The sequence below is a fragment of the Oncorhynchus mykiss genome, chromosome 5 (assembly GCF_057628025.1).
Source record: "Oncorhynchus mykiss isolate SJ-2025 chromosome 5, ASM5762802v1, whole genome shotgun sequence".
NCBI classification, from domain to species: Eukaryota; Metazoa; Chordata; class Actinopteri; order Salmoniformes; family Salmonidae; genus Oncorhynchus; species Oncorhynchus mykiss.
Genome location: NC_143026.1, coordinates 6,766,143 through 6,792,200, shown reverse-complemented (window position 1 = coordinate 6,792,200; position 26,058 = coordinate 6,766,143). Strand labels below are relative to the sequence as shown.

Below are 26,058 nucleotides of genomic sequence, written 5' to 3'. Positions count from 1 at the left end.
GTATAACTCTTCTGAAGTCAAATCTCGTATACTCCAGAGGGCCCCTCAAGTGGCGCAGCGGTCTAAGGCACTGCATCTCAGTGCTAGAGGCGTCACTACAGACCCTGGTTGGATTCCAGGCTGTATCACATCCGTCCGTGATTGGGAGTCCCATAGGGCGGAGCACGATTGGCCCAGCGTCGTCCGGATTAGGGTTTGGCCGGGGTAGGGCCGCCATTGAAAACGTGAATTTGTTCTTAACTGACTTGCCCAGTTAAATACAAATATATGTAATTCTCTGCAGCTGCCACCACATCTATTTTCTGTGACTTATGTTACATTTCTGCGTTACAGTTGATAACCATTGCTATGAATGCTAAGAAGCCAATCTCACTGAAGCATATCACTCGTTGGCCTATCCATCTGTGATGACACAGATCTACTACTCACATGGATCCCTCACCCTTGATCCCTCACCCTCCTCTACTTTCTTCACTGCCCCAGCATACGACACCTTCTGGACTACTCTGACTCTAGCCACCTCAACCTGCGTCTCTCGCACAGGACAGTTCCGATCACCAGCAACATGGTGACAAACAGTTGACAAACAACTTTATCCTCCGAAACTATGTCCCATTGCCCTCCTGCACAATTCCCACATCTTCAAATCTCCCTCCTACACACTGCTGCAATATGACCATAAAATGTGGCACCTGAAACACTGCAGTGGATTTGGCACAAAAGCTGCTCTAACAGGATAACTAACATGAATTTGTCAGGTAAAGACCGACTCAAAAAGGCCTGTTAGTGACTGAAGTTTCACCGCCGGGTCTGCATCGTGCCAAACGTCGGGCGTCACAAACACCAGGAATCTTAAACTTCAATTGCTTCACCTCTACAACAACCGCTACCCCAGACATACCTCCTTTAAAAATGGTGCCCAGATCCTAAGAGCAAAGCAAGAAACAGATCTTGACCCGCCCACTCTCATACAGCTAGTGTTGAAAATTAATATCGTATCAATATTTGGGATACATTTTCTACTTTACTGATATATTATGGTTACTTATAAAGACATGATAGATTTCAGTTATGACATCACATTTGTCCCCCCCCCCATCATTGTATTCTGTGTGGTAGGAATAGTTTTCTATTGGGAATGAATCCTACCATAATATGTTATGTAATATGTTTAGTTTACCCTTGGCCAGCCACAACGACTGATGACAAATATTTGTATAAATAAACCACTGTGATAATTCTATGGATAGGACACAGACACAGATTGTGGCCTGCAGGAAGTCTAGTGGTTAGAGCGTTGGTTGCCAGTAACCGAAAGGTTGCTGAATCAAATCCCAGAGGTGACAAGGTAAAAAAAATTATAATAATGTAATTCTGCCCCCGAGGAAGGCAGTTCCCACAGACGCCGAAGACATGGATGTCGATTAAGGCAGCCCCCCCCCCCCACCTCACCTGTCTGATTCAGAGGGGTTGGGTTAAATGTGTAAGGCACATTTCAGTTGTACAACTGACTCTAGGTTTCCCCCTTTCCCTAATATACAAATAAAATACATGGTGTACTTGTGCTTTCTTCTTGACAATAATCATAAAGCTGGAAAATGATTTACTGCTAATGCATGTATTCCTCTTTCCCTTGAATGATTGAATTTGATTTATTAAACCAGGTTATTGTGTGATGTGCAGGAACAGAAATAAATTTCCAATTTATCTTGGCCAGGTCGCAGTTGTAAAAGATAACTTGTTCTCAACTAGCTTACATGAAAAAAAAAAAAAAAGAATAAAAAATTGTCTTGACTATAACAGTATTCTTTCTGATAAATTCCCCTAGTCAGCGCTGAACCAATGTCTAAATACTCTGTTGACAATCTGAGTTAATTATTTCAAATCACTCGTCAGTAAACGAGTTTGTCCAGGCATCCAATAGAACTGAAGAATTTTGGGCGGACTATTTGAACGGGCAAAAGAATGAGAAAGATGATTGGCCGGTGGAATTGTCAGTATCGAGCTGGTCTAGAACACAGCATACTAAACTCTCTTTTTTTTTAAACCATAAGAAACGTTTAATAAAACGTTAAATAATACAGCATTGATTTGTGTAGGACTATCAACTCTTGAATTGAATAATTAAAAGCAATACTTTATAGTAGTAAAGCCACAAAAGAAGGCAGACCTTTCTCGATAAATCAAGCCAAGTACGTGATTGGCTACCGTGGCATTGACGTCAGTTTCTGGGTGCGGAAACTCTCAACAACAAAAAGAAAGACTAGAGACAGTAAAGAGGAACAAACAGAAGAGGTTAGGACCGTAGAAAATGTCGATATAACTAACATTACAGGTAATTATATACAGTTTTCACATTGCAGATGCAAGGAAATTGAATAAATGGAAGTAATTGTGAATATTACTGGGTGTTGTAAAATTATTTTATTATCCATTACAGTAAAAAACAAATAGCTTCCTGGAGGATTAACGTAAAAATTTTTATATCAAGCTTATGATTTTAAAACTATACTAATCTGTTTGGTCTTGCCTTTCATGCTCATCGAGGAAATTGGCATCTTACTTCGACTAATCTTTATTTACCGTTTGCAAGTTAACGTTACAGTATCGTGTCTTTATTTATCGTCTAACGTTGACTCGCACAGCTCTTCGCTCAACCATTATTTTTTTTACTCAAACAAATTGGCTTTTAAATCACCAGCCTGGTAGTCAAACCGTTTTTAAAATCAGACACATTTGATGTGGAGTTAACGTCAAGTTCAATGAAAAAAACTATTGCCAGCTAAGGCACTGCTTCCTAGACAAGAACAAGACTCCGACCCCCTTCCCGTCGACGATTTAAAGCACAGCTAATGGATTCAAGCTTGTTTTTGATGTAAATGTCTGGAGTATCTCACGAAATTTGTGATCATGTTTACGATTTTACACTGAGAAATACACAATTAGATTCGTTTTGTGTTCTGATTAAGTAGGCGTTAACCTAAGAAATCTGACACCGAATCCCAGCTGAGGCAAACCTTGACCGGGTGAACAAATGTAGGGCGGACAAATATTTACTAACATCACGCCCCGTCTTGTTTTTTTTTTTACAGAGAAAGACATTCAGATTGCTGTAACCGAGTCCAGACATGGAAACTGTGAAACTTATGAGGGAGTTGATAGCCAATTTTGAACAGGAGAGGAATTATCTTCCGAAGGAAACAGGACTCCGCTTAATCGAATCGACTGGAGAGGTAGTCTGCAGTACAGTAGCTAAATATAAATGTTGTTCACATGATCGATATGAATCCCTAAACATAAAACAAATTAGTCCATAAACGCCTTACACTAATACACATTGTAAATGCCTAAAATCTTACTGTTGCATACTGTAAGGAAATAATATTTTATCTTGATCTTATTAATTACAGAATGACAGCAGGGGAATATCAGCTAAATGTAGGGACACCAAAGTGGAGGACCTCTGGAGCCTGACTAGTTTCTTTGGGTACAGTACACAGACTTTCGTTCTGGCAGTCAACCTGTTGGATCGATTCCTGGCCATGATGAAGGTAAGATGAAAACCCAATCATGAGCACATTTTTTTTAGTAATTTCAACATACTCTACAGCTAATTAGCAACATAAGGTTGACCTGTGTTCTACATTTCTTTTGATGACAAAGAGATAATGTCCTTAGACAAATTGCTGTGAGTAATAATAGCCTGTCCCTATTTCCACTAATTCCAAGCTTTTGTGCGTCTCCCTCCTCTTCAGGTCCAACCCAAACATCTAGCTTGCGTCGGCATCAGCTGCCTCCACATCGCAGCCAAAGCAGTCGAAGAGGAGTGTAACTTGTCTTCCACCAATGAGCTTATTCGTATCAGCCAGTGCAAGTTTACGGTCTCGGACCTCACTCGCATGGAGAAGATCGTTTCAGAGAAACTCAACTTCCAACTCAAAACCATCACAGCCTTAACGTTTTTGCACCTATACCACGGAATCACAAGCGCCCATACCTCAGACCTGTAAGAACCCATTATAAAAAATATATTACAATTCACCGAGCAATCAACCCCATTTGGAAGATTGTAATAGTGTGACATAATTAACTTGGACAACTAGACATGTACTTATTATAGTCCTGACTGGAAGTAGGACGATGGTTCTAACTATTCTCACTGGACATGATCAAATAACACATGGGCGTCCATTCCACCATAACAAATTAAATTATGTAACAGAGCCCTGACACCTTGTTTTCACACCCTGATTGGTTCTAATATGTAATTTAACCTTTACAGGAAGGAGGCCCTGAATCTCGACATACTAGAGGTCCAGCTCAAAGCCTGTCTCTGCCGGATCGCGTTCTCCAAAGCTAAAGTAACGATTTACCCCAGAGAGTCCATGAAGATGTTACATGTTTCAGACCTCTTGCAGCTGCAGTCTAATTTGATGCATTTTTCTTCTCTTCCAGCCGTCAGTCTTGGCCCTGTCACTCCTCACTCAGGAGATCGAAGCCATGCAGTCTGTTGATATGTTAGAAATAGCACATCATGTTCAAAGACATCTCAAGGTAAACACATTATACACTCGTTAGAACATCCTTGAAGCTTTATCACATAGCATGGATGTAATCCTTTGTTTTAAAACAGCAGTAACCCGGTGTTAACTGTCAAATTCGTACACAAAAGAAACCTATTTTTCCCCCTGGAACCATCTCTGAATATTGTATGCCCTACAACCCTAGTCCAAAAGGTTTCATATGACAACTGGCACGGTTATGGAAAGACATTAAAAGTCCCTTTCACATTCCCCGGCCTCATGTTCCCGGCCGCTATCCTTTTTACAACGCCTGGGATCCATCCCAAAAAGGTTTCTGCTGACCCAGTCTATTATGTAACCCGGTGTCCAATGTTATGAAGCCCTGGTCGTCTTTTACAGATCACCGACGTTGAGCTGCTACACTGGAAGGGACTAGTGGCCAAGTGTATGTCCGACTACTCTTCTCCCGAATGTAGCAAACCCAACAATAAAAAGCTTGTCTGGATCGTGTCGAGAAGGACAGCTCAGAATCTTCACACCAGCTACTACAGCATCCCTGAACTGCCAACCATTCCCGAGGACTGCTGGGATCAGGGTGAAAGGTATACACAGGAATATATGTCTGTAGAGAAAGAGAAACATGCGTATAAAAAACATTCTACCATATGTACATTTATGTTAGAAGGCAGTCAAACAAGTCTACTATACGACAACGGGGAAGTAGTATGGAAAATCCCCTGAATAACAGAAGTAGGGAAATCTCCAGCCACACACACACACACACATTTAAGCCCCACATTTAAGCCCCGCCCTCTCCAGTGCTTTGTTCAGAGGTTGACCACTCCTACTGTCTGGTTTCAGTTGTTATATTATTCCCATGACTTGTATGGTATTGGGGGGGGGGGGGGTTCCATACCATCAGCCACGTCATAGGCTAACTGGTTGCGTCAGTTAGCCTATCAGAAGAGGCCCATCCTCGTCCTGCTCTCGTATCACTAACTAACCCACATACTTAATGTCTGAGTGTTGTAAGTGACTTCTGTCATATGTCCTACTCCTACCTAGCAACAATAGTTCCCATAACAGCTCAACCACAACATTACACAACCAGCTAAAGCTCCACATAAAAGACTTGGGATGGGTCTTGTAGTCAAACAATTAATAAAAAAGGATGAAATTACATTGGATAACTGCAAACAGGATAAAAGACGAACTAAGGAATATTGTGAATTTTAACTGTTTTTCTTCTTGTTTTTCCAGTGAAGACTCATGTGAAGACATGAGTTCGGGGGAGGAGAGCCTGAGCAGTTCCCTGGGCTCTGACGCGGAGGGGCCTTACTTCCCTCTAAACTTCCTCTGCTAAAAACCCCACAACAAATACCTCCTAGACCAAAGCCCTCTTGAGGGAGCCACTGTGCCTGGGTTACATAACCACCTCTTCTATTGCAGGGTCATGCTCATTTAATTCAAAACGTAGCTAAAAGTTTTACAACAGTTAAACAAGCGGTCATTGGGCACGTTCAGGCTTGTCCCTCCCTGTGACGGTCTATTTTGTTCATAGTGAATACGAACCAGAAAATAGCTTCTCTATATACCGTAGTAAATGTTTGTTAGCCTTCTATAGGGGCTACCAGTGTGGCTTATTACAGAAAACCAATCAATATACAGCGTATTTTAAGCTAACAACAAAACATACAGAAATGTGAGTTTGCACAATCCTGAAGACAGGCAGCTAAATGAAATTTCTGTAGTGTGGAGCATGTTTGGATTTGTCTCACATTCCAGCCACTATATATCTGTCCCAAATGGCACCCTCTATAGCGCACTACTTTTGACCAGAGCCCTGTGTGTCCTGGTCAGAAGTAGTGCACTAGAAAGGGAAATAAGGTGCCATTTGGTGAAAACACTTCTCTGAAGTGGCTGGATTTGTCTCGCATTAACCTGGTTAAAAACTTACTTAGGCCAGTTTCTGTATAACGAGTTGTGTTGACTGGTGGCCAGGCTAGTTAGCGCTAAACTGTAAAAGCCAAAGTCTGTTTCTCTTATTCCTATTAGAGAGTGTGTGTGACTATGATCTTGTTAAACTTCAAATGTGCCAATTTGTTGGCTGTAGGTTCTTAAATTATTTGGATTGTATGTATGTGAGAAAGATAATGTATATGATGTCATGAATGTACAAAACCGTTTTAAAAAAATGTAAATTTGTAAAAAAATGTACAAAAAAAAAGCATTGTGAATAGTACCTTTGTAGATATAAACTTATTTTTGCCTGTGAGCTATGACAACATTAAAATACTTTTGAAATCACTTTAGTCTTCTCTTAATGTTGCCCATCAGAAATAGTACATTACGTTTATGATTTCGTTAGGTTACACCTGTATTGGCCTCGTCTATATGAAGTGACTGGCAAAAAGGACGCCCTGGGGCAATACAATTTGACAAAATTAAAACGATGCTTTAGAATTTCCAAGAAACCTCTTGAAACTGAAGCCAATTCACACTTCAGTTCTGGCACATGACCTCAGTTGGTCAACCAAACCAATCTGCTTCAGTCAGAGAAAACAATTTTGAACACAAGATGAAAAATAAGATTAATTTAGTGAAGCTAGCTCTTGATTTCTAGACTATCCCAGAAATCTCCCAATAGACATCAGTCCTGGCACAAAAAACCCCACATGAAATCACTCACTCAAACCAAAAGCTAAAGGGAACTTGCCATAGTCTCATCCATCATCTGGTTTGAAAAGGAACCGTTTTGAGGTGAGGCTGCATCCATCAATACTGAGGTCAGAGACCCATGCCAGACTTCTTCCGTTTAGGTTGTGAGGACATTAGGAAGGATAGCTCCTCTGTGAGGCAGAGATGGAGGAGAGCTGAGAGGACTATAGCTGCTGTCATTGAAGCCTCCACAGGTTCCTCTTCTAGGCTGCCACCACCATCCTCAAAATGACCGCTGAGGTTAGAGACCAAACCTTCCGTTGTCAAGGGCGATAGACTACTAACGGTGTAGGGTTTGGAACTAGTTAACTGCTTGTGTAATGTAGTGGGCTGGGAGAGGCAACTACTGGCCTGCTTGTTGGGTATAGTTATCTGGGAACTTCTGGGGGGGGGGGGGGGGGGGGGGGTTGTGAACTACCAGAGCTGAGAGGACTATAGCTGCTGTCATTGAAGCCTCCACAGGTTCCTGAGATCCCCCCCCAAAATAATCCCAAGGCCTCTTCTAGGCTGCCACCACCATCCTCAAAATGACCGCTGAGGTTAGAGACCAAACCTTCCGTTGTCAAGGGCGATAGACTACTAACGGTGTAGGGTTTGGAACTAGTTAACTGCTTGTGTAATGTAGTGGGCTGGGGGAGGAAACTACTGGCCTGCTTGTTGGGTATAGTTAGCTGGGTAGTATGATAGGTGTTGTTTTACAGGGTCAGCCATAGTAGTACTCTAGGTGTTGTTTTACAGGGTCAGTCACAGTAGTACGATAGGTGTTGTAGTACGATAGGCGTTTTACAGGGTCAGTCATAGTAATATGATAGGTGTTGTTTTACAGGGTCAGTCATAGTAGTATGATAGGTGTTGTTTTACAGGATCAGTCATAGTAGTATGATAGGTGTTGTTTTACAGGGTCAGTTATAGTAGTACGATAGGTGTTGTTTTACAGGGTCAGTCACAGTAGTACGATAGGTGTTGTTTTACAGGGTCAGCCACAGTAGTACGATAGGTGTTGTTTTACAGGGTCAGCCACAGTAGTACGATAGGTGTTGTTTTACAGGGTCAGTCATAGTAGTACGATAGGTGTTGTTTTACAGGGTCAGCCACAGTAGTACGATAGGTGTTGTTTTACAGGGTCAGCCACAGTAGTACGATAGGTGTTGTTTTACAGGGTCAGTCATAGTAATATGATAGGTGTTGTTTTACAGGGTCAGTCATAGTAGTACGATAGGTGTTGTTTTACAGGGTCAGTCATAGTAATATGATAGGTGTTGTTTTACAGGGTCAGTCATAGTAGTACGATAGGTGTTGTTTTACAGGGTCAGTCACAGTAGTACGATAGGTGTTGTTTTACAGGGTCAGTCATAGTAGTATGATAGGTGTTGTTTTACAGGATCGGTCATAGTAGTATGATAGGTGTTGTTTTACAGGGTCAGTCATAGGTGTTGTTTTACAGGGTCAGTCATAGTAGTATGATAGGTGTTGTTTTACAGGGTCAGTCATAGTAGTATGATAGGTGTTGTTTTACAGGGTCAGTCATAGTAGTATGATAGGTGTTGTTTTACAGGGTCAGTCATAGTAGTATGATAGGTGTTGTTTTACAGGGTCAGTCATAGTAGTACAGCGCCCCGGAGCACATTAGGGTTAGGGTTATGCGACTTGCTCAAGGGCAGATCGACATATTTAACATAACATCCTTTGGGACAAGTGAACCGTAACATCCCATAAACAGACATAATTTGGGAACAATGTGTTGCTTCCAGCCTCTCGTCTGTAAGGTGCATTTTTCCACATTTTATTACGTTAAAGCCTTATTCTAAAATGTCTTAAACATTACCTAGTCAATCTATGCACAAAACCCCATCAACGACAAACTGAAAACAGGGGTAGAAACTTAGCAAATTTATACAAAATGAAAAACAGAAGTACCGTATTTACGTTAGTATTCAGACCCTTTGCTATGAGATTTGAAATTGTGCATCCTGTTTCCCATTGATCATCCTTGAGATGTTTCTCCAACTTGATTGGAGTCCATCTGTGGTAAATTCAATTGATTGGACGTGATTTGGAAAGGCACACACCTGTCTATATAAAGGTCCCAACGTTGACAGTGCATGTCAGAGCAAAAACCAAGCCATGAGGTCGAAGGAATTGTCCGTAGAGCTCCGATACAGGATTGTGTCGAGGCACAGACCTGGGGAAGGGTACCAAAACATTCTGCAGCATTGAAGGTCCCCAAAGAACACAGTGGCGTCTGTCATTCTAAAATGGAAGCTCTGACCGAGCTCCGGAGTTCCTCTGTGGAGATGGGAGAACCTTCCAGAAGGACAGCCATCTATGCAGCCCTCCACCAATCAGGCCTTTATGGTAAAGTGGCCAGACAAAAGCCACTCCTCAGTAAAAGGCACATGACAGCCTGCTTGGATTTTGCCAAAAGGCACCTAAAGGACTCACAGACAATGAGAAACAAGTTTCTGGTCTGATGAAACCAAGATTGAACTCTTTGGCCTGAATGAGAAGGGTCATATGAGGAAACCTGGCATCATCCCTACGGTGAAGCATGGTGGTGGCAGCATCATGTTGTGGGGATGTTTTTCAGCAGTAGGGACTGGGAGACTAGTCAGGATGGAGGCAAAGATGAACGGACCAAAGTACAGAGAGATCCTTGATGAAAACCTGTTTCAGTGCACTCAGGACCTCAGACTGGGGTGAAGGTTCACCTTCCTCCAGGACAACGACCCTAAGCACACAGCCAAGACAAGGCAGAAGTGGCTTCGGGACAAGTCTCCGAATGAACTTGAGTGTCCCAGCCAGAACCCGGATTTGAACCCGATCGAACATCTCTGGAGAGACCTGAAAATAGCTGTGCAGCAACAAATCCCCATCCAACCTGACAGAGCTTGAGAGGATCTGCAGAGAAGAATGGAAGAAACTCCCCAAATACAGGTGTGCCAAGCTTGTAGCTTCAAACCCAAGAAGACCTGATGCTGTAATCGCTGCCAAAGGTGCTTCAACAAAATACTGAGTAAAGGGTCTGAATACTTAAGGTAATGTAATATTTTTGTGATGTCAGTAGGGGGTATTGTGATGTCATTAGGGGGTATTGTGATGTCATTAGGGGGTATTGTGTGGAGATTGATGAGGGAAAAAAACAATTTAAGTATAAGTCTGTAAGGTAACTAAATGTGGAAAAAGTCCAGGGGTCTGAATACTTCCTGAATGCTCTGTGTGTGTGTGTGTGGGGGGGGGGGGGGGGGGGGGGGGCTGTACTGGATCGTTAATGGATATTAACAACTCATCTCTTAGACAAAATGTACAACACACCAACTCCTGTCCTTACCAGCAGCAGACATGGCTAGTCTATTCTGGGTGTGGTGCAGCCGGAGTGAGTTAGACAAGCAGGTGTCTGTCCCAAGGCGTTCTCTTGGGCTGAGCAGGGACAAAAGGTGGGTCTCTGACACAGCCCCTCTCCCTACCACCTGGAGAACCAGACATTACAGAAAGACAGACGTCACGTTTATCATTTACGGGCAGTGAGACAGTTTACCTGTACATACTGTATTCCATCAGTGTTGATCATCACAGTGAAAGACAGCCCTGGGTTCAAAATGGGATTTGTTTTCTAATTTAACCTTTTACTAGTTTACACAACGATATGAAAACATAACGGCAACGATTTTACTGAGTTACAGTTCATATAAAAAGGAAATTAGTCCATTTGAAATGAATTCATGAGGCTCTAATCTATGGATTTCACATGACTGGGAAAACAGATATACATTCAACAGAAACCAGTCAGTATCTGGTGTGAACACAATTTGCCTCATGCAGTGTGACATCTCCTTCACATCGAGTTGATCAGGCTGTTGATTGTGGAATGATGTCCCACTCCTCTTCAATGACTGTGTTTAGTTACTGGATAGTGGCGGGAACTGGAACATGCTGTTGTACACAACGATCCAGAGCATCCCAAACATGCTCAGTGGGGTGACATATCTGGTGAGTAGGCAGGCCATGGAAGAACTGGGACATTTTCAGCTTCCAGGAATTGTGTACTGATCCTTGTGACATGTTTCAGCATGATAATGCACTGCCCCACGGGGTGATGACAGAGGATGAATGACACAACAATGGGTCTCAGGATCTCGTCACAGTATCTCTGTGCATTCAAACTGCTAATCAATAAAAACGCAATTGTGTTCGTTGTCCGTAGCTTATACCTGCCCATAACCCCACCGCCACCCTGTTCACAACGTTGACATCAGCAAACGACTCGCCCACACGACGCTATCCACGCTGGCTGCCATCTGCTTGGTACAGTTGAAAACCATGATTCATCCGTGAACAGTACACGTCTCCTGTGTGCCAGTGGCCATCGAAGGTGAGCATTTGCCCACTGAAGTCGGTTACGACAGCAAACTGCAGTCAGGTCAAGACCCCGGTGAGGATAATTAGCATGCAGATGAACTTCCCCGAGACAGTTTTTGACAGTTGGTGCAGAAATGATTTGGATGTTCAAACCCAGTCATTAGCTGTCCAGGTGTCAGGCGATCCCACAGGTGAAGAAGCCAGGTGTGGAGGACGTGGTTTACACATGGTATGTGGTTGTGAGGCTGGTTGGACTTAATGCCACATTCTCTAAAACGAGATCGGTAGAGAAATGAACATGAAGTTCTCTGGCAACAGCTCTGGTGGACATTCCTGCAGTCAGCATGTAAATTTGCACACTCCCTCAAAACATCTGTGGCATCTGTGTTGTGTGACGAGACTGCATATTTTAGCATGGCCTTTTATTGTCCCCAGCATAAGGTGCACCTGTGTAATGATGATGCTGTTTAATCAGTTTCTTGATATGCCACACCTGTCAGGTGGATGGATTATCTTGGCAAAGGAGAAATGCTCACTAACAGGGATGTAAACAATGTGTGTATGGGAAATTTCCGGAATATTTTATTTCAGCTCATGAAACCAACACTTTACATGTTGCGCTTATATTTTTTGTTTGTTCAGAGTTATACCATTTGAATACAGGTTCTGCAGTAAGACTGGTTTGTCAGCAATGGCCTGAAGGACATGATTCACTCAAAACACAAGACAAACCCATTGAATTCAAATGAATGCACAACAGAATACTGTAGCAGCAACACTTCCTGAGTTCTGAGAGCTCAACCAAGTGAGGGGAGTCATTTACTAATTAGTGACCTTAATTCATTAATCAAGCACAAGCGAGGAGCTTAAACCCGCAGACGCTCGGGCCCTCCGCGGAATGAGTTCTGACACGTGCCGTTTAGCCTTCTCCCTCTAGAACAGACGACAGGCATCTAGCGATCCGTCACAAAGCGAGCGATGACAGGGGACACTGCTGGTTTGTCAGTCCGCTGTCTGTCCCGACTCTCAGTAGCCGTGTTATATTTTTGTAGAAGAGCATGATGCTTCTTAAATCGTCTCCTGTGAGTGAATTTACACATCCCATGTAACATAATGAGTTGAAATACACTTCATTCATGTTGTGGCACATTCATTTATTTTCTTTCCCGTGTTTTGAATCAAATGTTATTCGTGGCATATACAACAGGTGTATAAATTACAGCTTACTTAACTTTATTTACTTACAAGGTATAAATTACAGTGAAATGCTTACTTAACTGGTTAAGGGCTTGTAAAGTAAATAAAGTTAAGAAAACCTTATTATTCATTGGCCAAGAACATTCGACCACCCATCAGGGATGATTGCAATACAGTTTGCTTTCTCTACGATTTGCCTGACCTTCACTTGAACAAATGAGCAAATGAGTAGATAAAGCATGTCTGGTTGGAGGGGTGTATGCTGGGTGAAGACGATTCAGAAATCTCTTCCAATACACATTGCCTGTGAGCATCACTGTTATAAGCCAACTTTTTTTGATGAATTTCAGCTCATGAATATGGGGAATTTAGCTTAATTTACCCAAAAGTTTCAGACTCTTTGCAACCCTAGTTGTCACACAACTACACATTTTTAGTGGCTTTTTATTGTCCCCAGCACAAGGTGCAACTGTGTAATGATCATGCTGTTTAATCAGCTTATTGATATGCCACACCTGTCAGGTGGATGGATTATCTTGGCGAAGGAGAAACGCTCGCTAACAGTGTTGAAAACAAAACAAAACATCTGCACCACATTTGATAGAAATAAGGTTTTTGTTCACATGGAACATTTCTGGGAACTTTTATTTCGGCCCGGCTACTCGGCCCCCGGCTACTCGGCCCCCGGCTACTCGGCCCCCGGCTACTGACAGGAAACAAAACACTTTGGCATAAAGACAGATACATTCCATTACTATGAGGTGAACAAGGGACTAGCAGACACGTTGTCGAGCTGAATTCATCAAGGTGACTTCAACGGTGGGTTGTACCACAGGGCCCTGGGGTCAGAAAAATATATATAGGGAGGAGGGTTCCATTTGGGACACAACCTAGCTGATAAACATCTCCAAACTACACCAGCTGTGGGATAGGAGTGTGTCTGTTAAAAACAGCTGTGAACCGAATGATTGGGCCTCTACAAAATGTAATTACAAAGTTGTGTACCTGTGTGGCGACGAGGTGCTGGAAAAAGGCATGGACGTCTCTCAGGTCATTTGGACAGGATGACTCTCTCCACTTGGCACGGTCAGAGGATTTGTCTGTTATGAAAGTGTGTGACAACAACGGTCTTCGGTCTGTAAAGACATACACACTAAGCACAACAGATTTTAACATACACCATAGTCACTCCATATTTCTTAAAACTAAGATCTCCGTGTTTGAATAACGACAATGTTGTTCTATTTCCAACTGTAAAACACGTACGAGTTGATCAGATATGGCTAGGTTAAAACGTTTTGTCAAATCAGCCAGGCAACACAGTTACAAAAAAAACTAAATCATCAAGTAACCATGGAGTGGCTTTTACGGTCTTAAATGACCTATCAGTGAGCTCCACACCTGTCCAGTCAGCACATCATCATCATCCTGAGGTGAACAGAGACACCATCTCCATGACGACAGCGTTGAAGTCCAGGGTTACCGTCGTCCTGACGGAACGTCTGCAAACTGAATCATGACGAGAGGCACTGTGTGAAATGACGGGAATACGGACAACACCTACAGTACTACTTGCTGAGAGATGTGGTGTCCCAATACCTCCCCCCCCCCCCCCCCTCTCTCTCCCGACGTGGGAACCCCTACCCCTCTCCCGACGTGGGAACCCCTACCCCTCTCCCGACGTGGGAACCCCTACCCCTCTCCCGACGTGGGAACCCCTACCCCGACGTGGGAACCCCTACCCCGACGTGGGAACCCCTACCCCGACGTGGGAACCCCTATCCCGACGTGGGAACCCCTATCCCGACGTGGGAACCCCTATCCCGACGTGGGAACCTCTATCCCGACGTGGGAACCTCTATCCCCTCTCCCGACGTGGGAACCTCTATCCCCTCTCCCGACGTGGGAACCCCTATCCCCTCTCCCGACGTGGGAACCTCTACCCCCTCTCCCGACGTGGGAACCTCTACCCCCTCTCCCGACGTGGGAACCTCTACCCCTCTCTCTCTCCCGACGTGGGAACCTCTACCCCTCTCTCTCTCCCGACGTGGGAACCTCTACCCCTCTCTCTCTCCCGACGTGGGAACCTCTACCCCTCTCTCTCTCCCGACGTGGGAACCTCTACCCCTCTCTCTCTCTCTCCCGACGTGGGAACCTCTACCCCTCTCTCTCTCCCGACGTGGGAACCTCTACCCCTCTCTCTCTCCCGACGTGGGAACCTGGATTTAAAAACAGTGGAAACTCACTCATGATCTTCATCCCAATTCACCAACGTTCTCCTGCAGTTTGCCCTTGTCATGCATACAGTCTGTCATGGATTTAAAAAAGTGGAAACTCACTTCTGTTACACAACTTTAAATCCATGACTGGGAGTGGACACTTAGGGAGAGGGTTAGTGGAGAACAGGAGAAGGGTAAATAATTGGGGCAGGGCCATAAGTTTAGTTGCAGGTATCTTAACCTCTTACCCTTTTCTCCACCGTCCATAGATGGACAGTGACAGTGGAGCTGCCAACCAGACTCTCTCTGCACACGGGGACCAAAAGACGAGCCGTTTACACACTGAAGTCTGTAGCAATCAGTTCAGGCAGTACACTGACATTACAATGCTGAATTTCCCCTCATTAAAAAAAGCCTTGAAGAGACTTGGGGAATTTAAGTGTACTGCCTGGATTGGAAAAATAATTGTCCCAACTCTGAGCTGGAAGAGAAACACTATTAAAACTATTCCTAAAATCAGAGTTAAATACGCAGAGAAAACATGAGGACAATGTGAAAGAATCATGGCTACAGACAGCTGCTCTAGAAAGCTAGTCTATCTGCTTATACTGTGGAGCGTCAGACCAGAACGCCCCTCGGGGCCTACAGCGTCAGACCAGAACGCCCTCGGGGCCGACAGCGTCAGACCAGAACGCCCTCGGGGCCTACAGCGTCAGACCAGAACGCCCTCGGGGCCTACAGCGTCAGACCAGAACGCCCTCGGGGCCTACAGCGTCAGACCAGAACGCCCTCGGGGCCTACAGCGTCAGACCAGAACGCCCTCGGGGCCTACAGCGTCAGACCAGAACGCCCTCGGGGCCTACAGCGTCAGACCAGAACGCCCTCGAGGCCGACAGCGTCAGACCAGAATGCCCTAAAGGCCAAAACAGAGTGACAGGTCAGCTAGAGTATGTGACCTTAGATGACCTTACAGCCAGGGCTCTGTTGTGTGTTTACATGCTGGGTGGCCTGACATTGTGTTCATACAGGAGACACACACTCATTAACACATGCTGATATTGAGTGAGTGAGGCCTAACAGGGTTTTATAAATAAGCATCAACCAGTGGGTCATGTGATGGGAATACAGAGATGACCAGTTTATAGAGGAGTATAGAGTGCAGTGATGTGTCCTATAAGGAGCATTGGTGGCAAATCCAAACCAAGCTATCTGATTGAATGGCTTGTCCTGCACTTTGTAAAAACCCAGAGTACATGTTGGAAAAATATCTTGGTTCACTTCTAAACATAACAATGTGAATGTAAAGAGGACTGGCTAGGTAGCCTAGTGGTTAGAGTGTTGGACTTGCCTCGTTAAATAAAAGGCTAAAAAAATAAATAAAAAGACTGGCAAGAGGCGAGTCCTCATTCAAATAACAATTCTTTAGCTTTAAAAAATAAATAAATTGTACACCCCAGTTCACTTTAAAAAAGAGGTCTGAGATCAGTTATTTTTAAAGGAGGACAATAGGTGAAAACACCCCTTAATTTAAGCAAAACGCATCATGACCAGTTCAATACAGGAAGTAGACTGAAATTCCAAATACATTTCATTCCAGGAAGTAAAAGGATTTGTACCGGATCCCAACCCATGTCACAATTAGGATACAGCGTTATAAATGCAACGCAAGCATGGATGATGTTATTGTGCTTTACATTCATCCTGCCGAAGGCCAACGGTGGTGATCTGTCTTGATTGTACCATTGAGCTGGAATGAGAGGCTTGTGGCTTACATCAAAACATGGAGGCTTCCCTCCATGGCACTCCAGCACCACCCAGTGGAGGGCTGAAGTACTGCGTTATAGTTTTGCATTAGTTCATAGAATTTAAATTCCAGTTTCTGAATAAAAATTGATGGAACGCAGCAATAATCTAAGAAAATCATGTCACAAGTCAAAAAAATGAAAATTACAGTTCAAATTTAATTGTGCAGAGTCTGCCGTTCCCCATTGTAGGGGGAAAAAGGGTGGCCTGTTTTGTCAAGACAAAACAAATTAAAATTGTTCTCGTCACATGCTTCGTAAAGACAAAAGGTATAGACCGACAATGAAATGTTTACATACGGGCCCTTCCCAACAAGACACACAAAATAATTATGTAATAACAACTCAATAATAAATACACAATGAGTAACGATAACTATATACACTGGGTACCAGTACTGAGTCCTCTAGATTATAAACGTTTGTGTAACTTGCTCTCTGCAAAAAAGCTAGTTAGTTGGTCGACGCAAGCTGCAAATGTGAGTGAAAAATATAAAATGGTGTTAGCCTTTAATGCTAATCACATGCTAGCAAACCTTAGCTCTAATACAGCCCGGTAATAGTGGAGGACGATCTCAGCATCATTTGTGCAACAGCTTAATCCAAATCAGAAAGGAAAAAACGAGGCAAAGAATATTAACAACTCTTTGAATATAACCATTTGAATGTAATTAGAGTCCCATGGGAAACACAGACTTGTCATTTTGGTTCCTACACCAAATCACAACCATCTCCTCCCTTACTTTTAAATTCATTGTCATGACAAAACCTCTGTATTCCAACCATAATTCACATTTTTATCATTCTATTGATATGATTCCAACAGTTTACCCAAATGTTTTGATCTATAAATTGCAATTCTCACCCATATCGTACAGCCCTACCCACTAGCCTGGCATCGCAAGCGCCATGCTCTACCAACGAAGCGATGAAGGGATTTAAACTTGAAGCAACGCCAGATGGACAACAAGGGGAGTTGAAGTAGTCAAGAGGGCGTCACCAAGGAAACAGCGGAGAGAGAATTCCATTTTTTTTTTTTTTTGCTCAACTCAACAGTTTGCTTCAGTTCAATAACCATTCTAGCTCGGGTGAAGGGAAGGGGGGGGGGGGATTGTGTACTACTAAAACATAAGCTATTGCCTCACCGTATTTTCCACCAACACATGACCGTCAAATCAAGAAATTAAAATCTGGATGAGAAAATAGGTATTGATTGTAGGGCCTTTCAAATACACAGAATACAAATAGAAAACGCCACATGTAAAGTGTTGGTTCCATGAGCTGAAATAAAAGATCCCAGAAATGTTCCATGTGAACAAAAACCTTATTTCTATCAAATGTGGTGCAGATGTTTCGTTTACAACACTGTTAGCGAGCGTTTCTCCTTCGCCAAGATAATCCATCCACCTGACAGGTGTGGCATATCAATAAGCTGATTAAACAGCATGATCATTACACAGGTGCACCTTGTGCGGGGGACAATAAAAAGCCACTAAAAATGTATAGTTGTGTGACAACTAGGGTTGCAAAGAGTCTGAAACTTTTGGGTAAATTAAGCTAAATTCCCCATATTCATGAGCTGAAATTCATCAAAAAAAGTTGGCTTATAACAGTGATGCTCACAGGCAATGTGTATTGGAAGAGATTTCTGAATCGTCTTCACCCAGCATACACCCCTCCAACCAGACATGCTTTATCTACTCATTTGCTGGATGTAGAGTTCAACAGAGTTCAAGTGAAGGTCAGGCAAATTGTAGAGAAAGCAGACTGTATTGCAATCATCCCTGATGGGTGGTCGAATGTTCTTGGCCAATGAATAATTAACATAATCTCCACCAGTATTCTACAAGAGCACCGACACAAGGGACAACAGACACACCAGTCTCTACATTGCAGATGAGCTCAAGGCAGTCATCAATGACCTTGGATCACAGAAGGTATCTGCACTGGTGACAGACAATGCTGCGAACACGAAGGCTGCTTGGTCTAAACTCCTACCCTCACATCACACCCATTGGCTGTGCTGCTCATGCATTGAATCTGCTCCTCAAGGACATCATGGCACTGAAAACAATGGATTCACTCTACAAGAGAGCCAAGGGTCATCAAATTATAACAGCAATCTACCTCCACAAGCAAAGTGAGAAGAATAAGAGCACCACATAGAAGCTGCCCAGCAACACCCGTTGGGGTGGTGTTGTCATCATGTTTCACAGTCTCCTGGAGAGGAAGGCTCTCCAAGAAATGGCTGTATCACGGTCTGCCAATATGGACAGCCAGAGGATCCTCCTGGATGTTATATTTTGGGAGAGAGTGGTAAGCAGCCTGAAACCTATAGCAGTAGCCATTGCACGGATTGAGGGAGACAATGCCATCCAGTCGGATGTTCAGACTGCTTGCAGATGTAAGAGAAGAAATACATACTGCCCTGCCCACCTCACTGTTGCTCCAAGCAGAGGATACTGCAGTTCTGAAAGCACATACAGGCCACAGCGTACATGTTGGACCCCAAGTATGCTGGCAAGAGCATCCTGTCTGGTGCAGAGATCAACAAGGCCAATGGTGTCATCACTACCGTGTCTCGCCACCTTGGCCTGGATGAGGGCAAGGTTCTTGGCAGTCTGGCGAAGTACACTTCCAAGCAAGGGCTTTGGGATGGAGATGCAATATGACAGTTGTGCATCTCTCATCATCCATCTGGTGGAAGGGACGTTGTGGATCTGAGGCTCTTTCCCTTGTTGCCTCCATCATCCTCCAAATCCCACCAACATCAGCCGCCTCAGAGCGCAACTGGTCCTTGTTTGGGAACACACACACACCAAAGCGAGCAACAGGCTGACCAATACAAAAGGTTGAAAAATGGGTGGCCATCCAGGCAAATTTGAGGCTTTTAGAGCCTGACAACAAACCATCCTCAACAAGGTTGGAAAGTGACAGTGAAGATGAGGCCTCAGAGTCTGATGTTCAAGAGGGGGAGAAGACATGGAAGCCTGAGAGTCTGATGTTCAAGAGGTGGACATTGAGGAGGTCCAGGGAGAAGACATGGAAGCCTGAGAGGAGGACAACCAAAGCTTTAGTTTCTAGACTATCATTTTAGGTGTATGTTGAAAACGTTTTTGGGAGATGCAATGGATCATTGGGGATCATTCAATATTCCCGTTCTTTTGTTGTTCAGTGAAATCATACCATGTGAAGAGTCAACTCATTTAATCAAATTCATAACTAAATAGAAATAAAAACTATTGGAAGGATTTAATCATTTGAAATGATGTCTACTTATGATGAGGTAAAAAGTTTAAGTTTCTGTCTCCATTTAATATGGTAAATATATCCAATGCAAAAAACATCTACATTTAAATGGTATTAACATTAATTCCCATATATTCCCACGGAAAGTTTACACCTCTGAATATTCCCCAAAAAGTTCAACCCTAGTGACAACACAGAAGTTGAGGGAGAGTGCAATAGGCATGTTAAACTGCAGGAATGTCGACCAGAGCTGTTTCCAGATAATTTAATGTTCATTTCTCTACCATAGGCCGCCTCCAACGTCACTTTAGAGAATTTGGCAGTACGTCCAACCGGCCTCACAACCGCAGGCCACGTGTACGGCGGCGTGTGAGCGAGCGGTTTGCTGATGTCAGCGTCGTAAACGCCCCACGGTGGCGTTATGGTATAGGCATAACAAACCAAATAGCATTTCATCGATGGATATTTGAATGCACAGAGGTAACGTGACGAGATCCAGAGGTCCATTTTTTTCTATTGATCTGTGACCAACAGATGCATATCTGTATTCCCAGTCATGTGAAATCCATAGATAAGGGCCTAATGAACTCATTTCAAATGACTGATTTCCTCATATAAAAAAAATCTTTAAAAAATTGTTGCATATTGCATTTTAATTTGTGTTTAGTATAGTTTCAGGGTGAATGCGACGTTCACAGCCTCCATTTCTGAAACTAGGCATGATGGTTGACGTGGAAAGCCTCGTAGAGCAGTGTCTCAGCTTGGACAAGGTCTACAATGGCTCCTCACCATGTACCTTTTACTACATCAGTGTTAACATGAAGAGTCATCTGTCACGTTGGCGGATTTTTTTCCCACGTCTCAATTATTATTTCTGGCCCACACTCAGCACTGAAACAATTACAATCAGGACAGCCACCCTTCTCTTCCCCTGTCCAAAGTGGAAGTGTTCGCCAAAGTATATGATTCACTGTTCAAGAAGCATCCTTGTAGTTATACTGGTTCGAAGTTCAGCATATATGACAAGTCATTGAAATATAAATAACTTGACAGGAGAGCCAATGACGTGTGTTGTTCACAGTTCAAAAACCAGGAAGTAAAAATAGAACCGTTCTAACATGCTCTGTAATGTCCAAACGGATCTGAGAGAGCTGTTCACCATTTGCTGGAGAAAGACAAGAACATAATTCACAACAAGCAAAATCTGAAAGTTCAAATGTTTAGTAACGTGCACACGAGTAAATCATAATGAGAACGTTAAACATCCACACTAATAAATTCGATATTTAACCGTTTTATGGCAATAGGCCGAGTATCGTTGTACCTAAACTGTATGTGTAAACATGTGTATGCAGGGCCCAGCTGTAAAAGAGACCTTGGTCTCAGTCTGTGTTCCTTGTTGAAATAAAAGGTAGAATAATAATGGCATTGGTCATTAACACCTTAAATCTGTTTCATCTTAATCGGGTTAGGTCATAATCTAAGTATACGGCAAATAAAACACCGTTTTCTGTGTTCTCTTTTAGGTCATTAACACGGCTTTAATCAGAGTTAGTTCTGCGCATGTAGTAACACTAACAGGGCGAGTTTCTTTTGTGCGAATGAAGTGACTTCGGAAAAAACTTAATGCATTTTAATAGTTTAACCATACAAACGCAATCAAATAGTAATCACAAAAATAACATGGTCTCTGTGGTATCAATGCGATATTCTGCATTGATCAATGACTGATTCCATGTAAATAGAATTATTGAGGAAATCGTTATTGCAAAGTATGTAAATATTTAAATCCTATTTTTTTTCTCCGACTATTCACGATAAAAAAATAGTATTGTTTGCATGTAACCGTACTCACTGTCTTATCAAACATTATCAACAACTGGGATTAGAGAAGAATGACAGGCCACATTACCTCTTTTTGGTGTCGAAGGGGCGCTATAGGATCCACTGGCACACATGGCTCTCCCGTCACGTGGGTGTTGAGATTCATACTGCCCCGTCTTTGGTTGACTACCACCGTGCAAAACATCAACGCCTGTAAAATAGCAACGAATTTACATGTTTAAAATAACATGATTAAAATCATGATTGTCCATGCATTATCCAGCCAGCCATGACACGAGGCCAGCCGTCCTAGAAAATTCATTACCATCGACGTAACAACTCACCTCGTGAAGAGCAACGTTTACTTCCAACACTTGACTAATACAAACCCCAGCCTGCGACGTTAAATCAAAGTTGAACTGGGTTGCCCGGAGTTAAAATAAACCGGGTAAAACCTTTATAGAAGTATGTAATCCATGCCCGAAAGAAATCGCAACGCATTAGCCCAACAACCACGTCGCATGACAGTTCTGGACATGTACACCATGTGGCTAAACTAGAAACCACTAGTTACCTAACTAAACACCTAGCTAGTAAGACTACATTCCTGCTCTCATTAGCCCTCTTTAAAATGTGCCATGTCCACGCCCAAAACTATTTCAAAAAAAGAAAAAGTCCAGAAACCCCTCAAATGCGCACTGTTTAGAAGATCGAACGATATTGATGGGACCCGTCCAGCGCCACCCCAAATGGGCATAGGATCAGGTGTGGTCTTCCTTCTTCTTCGATGGAGTTTAACAGCAGTTGGCATCCAATGTTAATGATGCATTACCGCCGCCAGCTGGACGGGGTATTGATTAAGTAACTAAAAAAAAGCAATTACGGGAAAAACAGTCCACTCCAAAATACATCCCTACACAGGCGCAGAGGCTTGTAATGGCGGAACATTCGACTGAAATCACGAAGAACCCCCAAAAAACATTCAGTTACATTTGATTATGGATCCCCCATTTGCAGCTGCCTGTGTTCCAGCAAAATGAAGGCAGTTTATACATTTAAAAAAACAACAACATTACATTCACAGATTTCACAAGACACTATGTGCCATCAGGCCCCTTACTCCACCACTGCCACATAGCTACAGTACGAAATCCATGTGCATAGTGCGTATGTTATCGTGTGTGCGCATGTGTCTGTGCCTATGTTTGTGTTGCTTTACAGCCCCGCTGTTCCATAAGGTGTATTTTTTAACCTGTTTTTTTTTAAATCAAATTTTACTGCTGCACCAGTCACTTGATGTGGAATAGAGTTCCATGTAGTCATGGCTCTATGTAGTACTGTGGAATAGAGTTCCATGTAGTCATGGCTCTATGTAGTACTGTGGAATAGAGTTCCATGTAGTCTTGGCTCTATGTAGTACTGTGGAAAAGAGTTCAATGTTGTCACGGCTCTATGTAGTACTGTGGAATAGAGTTCCATGTTGTCACGGCTCTATGTAGTACTGTGGAATAGAGTTCCATGTAGTCATGGCTCTATGTAGTACTGTGGAATAGAGTTCCCTGTAGTCATGGTTCTATGTAGTACTGTGGAATAGAGTTCCATGTAGTCACGGCTCTATGTAGTACTGTGGAATAGAGTTCCATGTTGTCACGGCTCTATGTAGTACAGTGGAATAGAGTTCCATGTTGTCATGGCTCTATGTAGTACTGTGGAATAGAGTTCCATGTAGTCATGGCTCTATGTAGTACTGTGGAATAGAGTTCCATGTTGTCACGGCTCTATGTAGTACTGTGGAATAGAGTTCCATGTAGTCATGGCTCTATGTAGTACTGTGGAATAGAGTTCCATGTTGTCACGGCTCTATGTAGTACAGTGTGCCTCCCATAGTCTGTTCTGGACTTGGAGACTGTGAAGAGACCTCTTGTGGCATGTCTTGTCGGGTATTTATGGGTGTCTGAGCTGTTTTAATTTTTTACATTTTATTTCACCTTTATTAAACCAGGTAGGCCAGTTGAGAACAAGTTCTCATTTACAACTGCGACCTGGCCAAGATAAAGTAAAGCAGTGTGACACAGACAACAACACAGAGTTACACATGGAATAACATGGAATAAACAATAAACAAGCCAATAACACAATAAACAAGTCAGTGACGCAGTAGAAAAAAAGAAAGTCTATATACAGTGTGTGCAAAAGGCATGAGGAGGTGGGCAATAAATAGGCCATAGGAGCGAATCATTACAATTTAGCAGATTAACACTGGAGTGATAGATGAGCAGATGATGATGTGCAAGTAGAGATACTGGTGTGCAAAAGAGCAGAAAAGTACATAAAAACAGTATGGGGATGAGGTAGGTAGATTGGGTGGGCTATTTACAGATGGACTATGTACAGTTGCAGCGATCAGTTAGCTGTTGTGCGTCAGTAGTTCAAACAGACAGCGAATTCACCTCTCATATATACAAGTAGTGATAAATTCAATCTCTCCTCCACTTTGAGCCAGGAGAGATTAACATGCATATTATTAATATTAGCTCTCTGTTGTGATTCCAATTTTTTTTAAGACTTCTTCCCCGCTTGCGCTTGTAGTTTATGACCATTGCAATTCATGTTGTTCTTTCCACTTTTCTCACCGCCTCCAGATCGGAGACACGCTTTACCCTTGGCACCTAATTCTCCTTCACCAAACAGGACACTCCAGGAATTCGGGCGCATGTTCACCTCCACAGTTAAAGCAGTTCACTTCATACGACACTCTTCCCCTTTCCACACACTTGACACATTGTTATTTTACCTTTATTTAACTAGGCAAGTCAGTTAAGAACACATTCTTATTTTCAATGAGGGGATTCGGGGGCAGAACGACAGATTTGTACCTTGTCAGCTTGCAACCTTTCAGTTACTAGTCCAACGCTCTACCCACTAGACTACCCTGCCGCCACATTAACATTAACATCTGTTACATTTATGAAAAACTGAAGGGGCTTGTGCTCAAAATCTCTAACGGGGTTTTCATGAATTCTAACTTGGACTATTTTTAATTACGCAAGTCACTTAAGAATGTCGTATTTACAATGACGGCCTACATGAGAAGGGATAGACTAAATCAAATAACAGTAGCATGGATTAAGTTAAATTATTTTCTCCATCCACCATACAGGTCAGTCGACCCATCATCAGTAAAATCCTCTGCCTTAACTTCTTGCGCCACTCCAGAAATAGGCGCCCTGCTCCGAAAATCCAGACTGGACACATTCCACTCAGACATATTTTTGTCTTAAATCAAGCTTCTTCTGCTTTTTATTTTACTAGGCAACAAAGTTAAAAACAAATTATTATGTACAATAACGGCCTACCCCGGCCAAACCCTAACGACGCTGGGCCAATTGCGCGCCGCACTATGGGACTCCCACTCATGGCCGGTTGTGATACAGCCAGGAATCGTACTAGGGTCTGTAGTGAAGCCTCTAGCACTGAAATGCAGTGCCTACGACCGCTGCGCCAATCGAGAGCCCGCAGACACACAACACAATATAAATAAGACTGTCGTTCTTGTGACTCATCGACTCCACACTTTCCTCCAAAACATTCCAGATTTTCCTCGAGACGTTAAACGGATTCCCCAAGTAACATTGATCCGAAACCCTCATTCGGACTTAAAACGAGTCTAGTGGTTTCCTTTTTCCGCCATGGTAGCTCACTCATTCTTACTTCAAACAAAACCTCAGTTTCGCCATCTTCTCTGCACCGATACCCAACACATCAGGTGCGGCCAACCCCACCATTGGTCGAAAATATCAAACGTCATTGGAGTGACGGGTATTTTGGCCAATGAGATCTGCGTATCTGCATAACAAAAGAATGTAACACAAGGAACTATTTTACATTGAGGGGATTCTATTAATCTGGCACGGGCGCCCAGTAATGCGTATTTTGCACCGGGCTAAAATGTATTGCATTCGATTTGGAATCGGGCTGCCTCCCGGGCATGAGCCAAGTGCCCCGTTCAAACTCACAGCGAAGTTGGCTCAAAACAAAATTGACGTAATTAAGCACGTGGAGTAATGAGTATAAATTTGTGTTTTCACGTGGAAAAGTGATTTGCCTTTCCAATGAAAACCAATTTGAAAATCAAACGTATGTTTTATGGAAAATAGATGTTTGTTTTTG

The 26,058-nt window shown here is 43.1% G+C and overlaps 2 protein-coding genes across 15 annotated transcripts; one reads left to right on the top strand and one right to left on the bottom strand.

Annotated features, from left to right (window-relative positions):
- The first annotated feature begins 2,284 nt into the window (after positions 1-2,284).
- On the top strand, positions 2,285-6,830 carry LOC110523127 (cyclin-G2). 4 transcript variants are annotated; one of them, XM_021601542.3, is made up of 8 exons: positions 2,285-2,335; positions 3,093-3,233; positions 3,411-3,551; positions 3,756-4,006; positions 4,283-4,361; positions 4,456-4,554; positions 4,923-5,125; positions 5,784-6,830. In XM_021601542.3, exons 2-8 carry the CDS (start codon positions 3,129-3,131, stop codon positions 5,884-5,886), a joined length of 981 nt encoding a protein of 326 aa, XP_021457217.3. In that variant the 5' UTR covers positions 2,285-2,335; positions 3,093-3,128; the 3' UTR covers positions 5,887-6,830. The 4 variants fall into 4 exon arrangements, with proteins under 4 accessions (XP_021457217.3, XP_090089759.1, XP_090089757.1 ...); XM_090233633.1 differs by lacking the exon at positions 3,093-3,233; XM_090233631.1 differs by lacking the exon at positions 5,784-6,830 and having other exon boundaries at positions 4,923-5,427.
- On the bottom strand, positions 2,406-25,631 carry LOC149983154 (uncharacterized). 11 transcript variants are annotated; one of them, XR_016495848.1, is made up of 6 exons: positions 22,233-23,033; positions 21,977-22,099; positions 14,177-14,303; positions 13,800-13,947; positions 10,570-10,708; positions 2,406-5,145 (listed from the first exon to the last, which is right to left on the bottom strand). XR_016495848.1 is itself a non-coding variant. In XM_090233634.1 (5 exons), the coding sequence occupies exons 2-5, from the start codon at positions 22,020-22,022 to the stop codon at positions 5,114-5,116; spliced, it is 348 nt and encodes a 115-aa protein (XP_090089760.1). In that variant the 5' UTR covers positions 22,023-22,099; positions 22,233-23,033; the 3' UTR covers positions 2,406-5,113. The 11 variants fall into 11 exon arrangements, 1 of the variants encoding a protein (XP_090089760.1); XR_016495846.1 differs by having other exon boundaries at positions 13,800-13,930; XR_016495850.1 differs by having other exon boundaries at positions 13,800-13,894.
- Between the last annotated feature and the right edge of the window lie 427 nt (positions 25,632-26,058).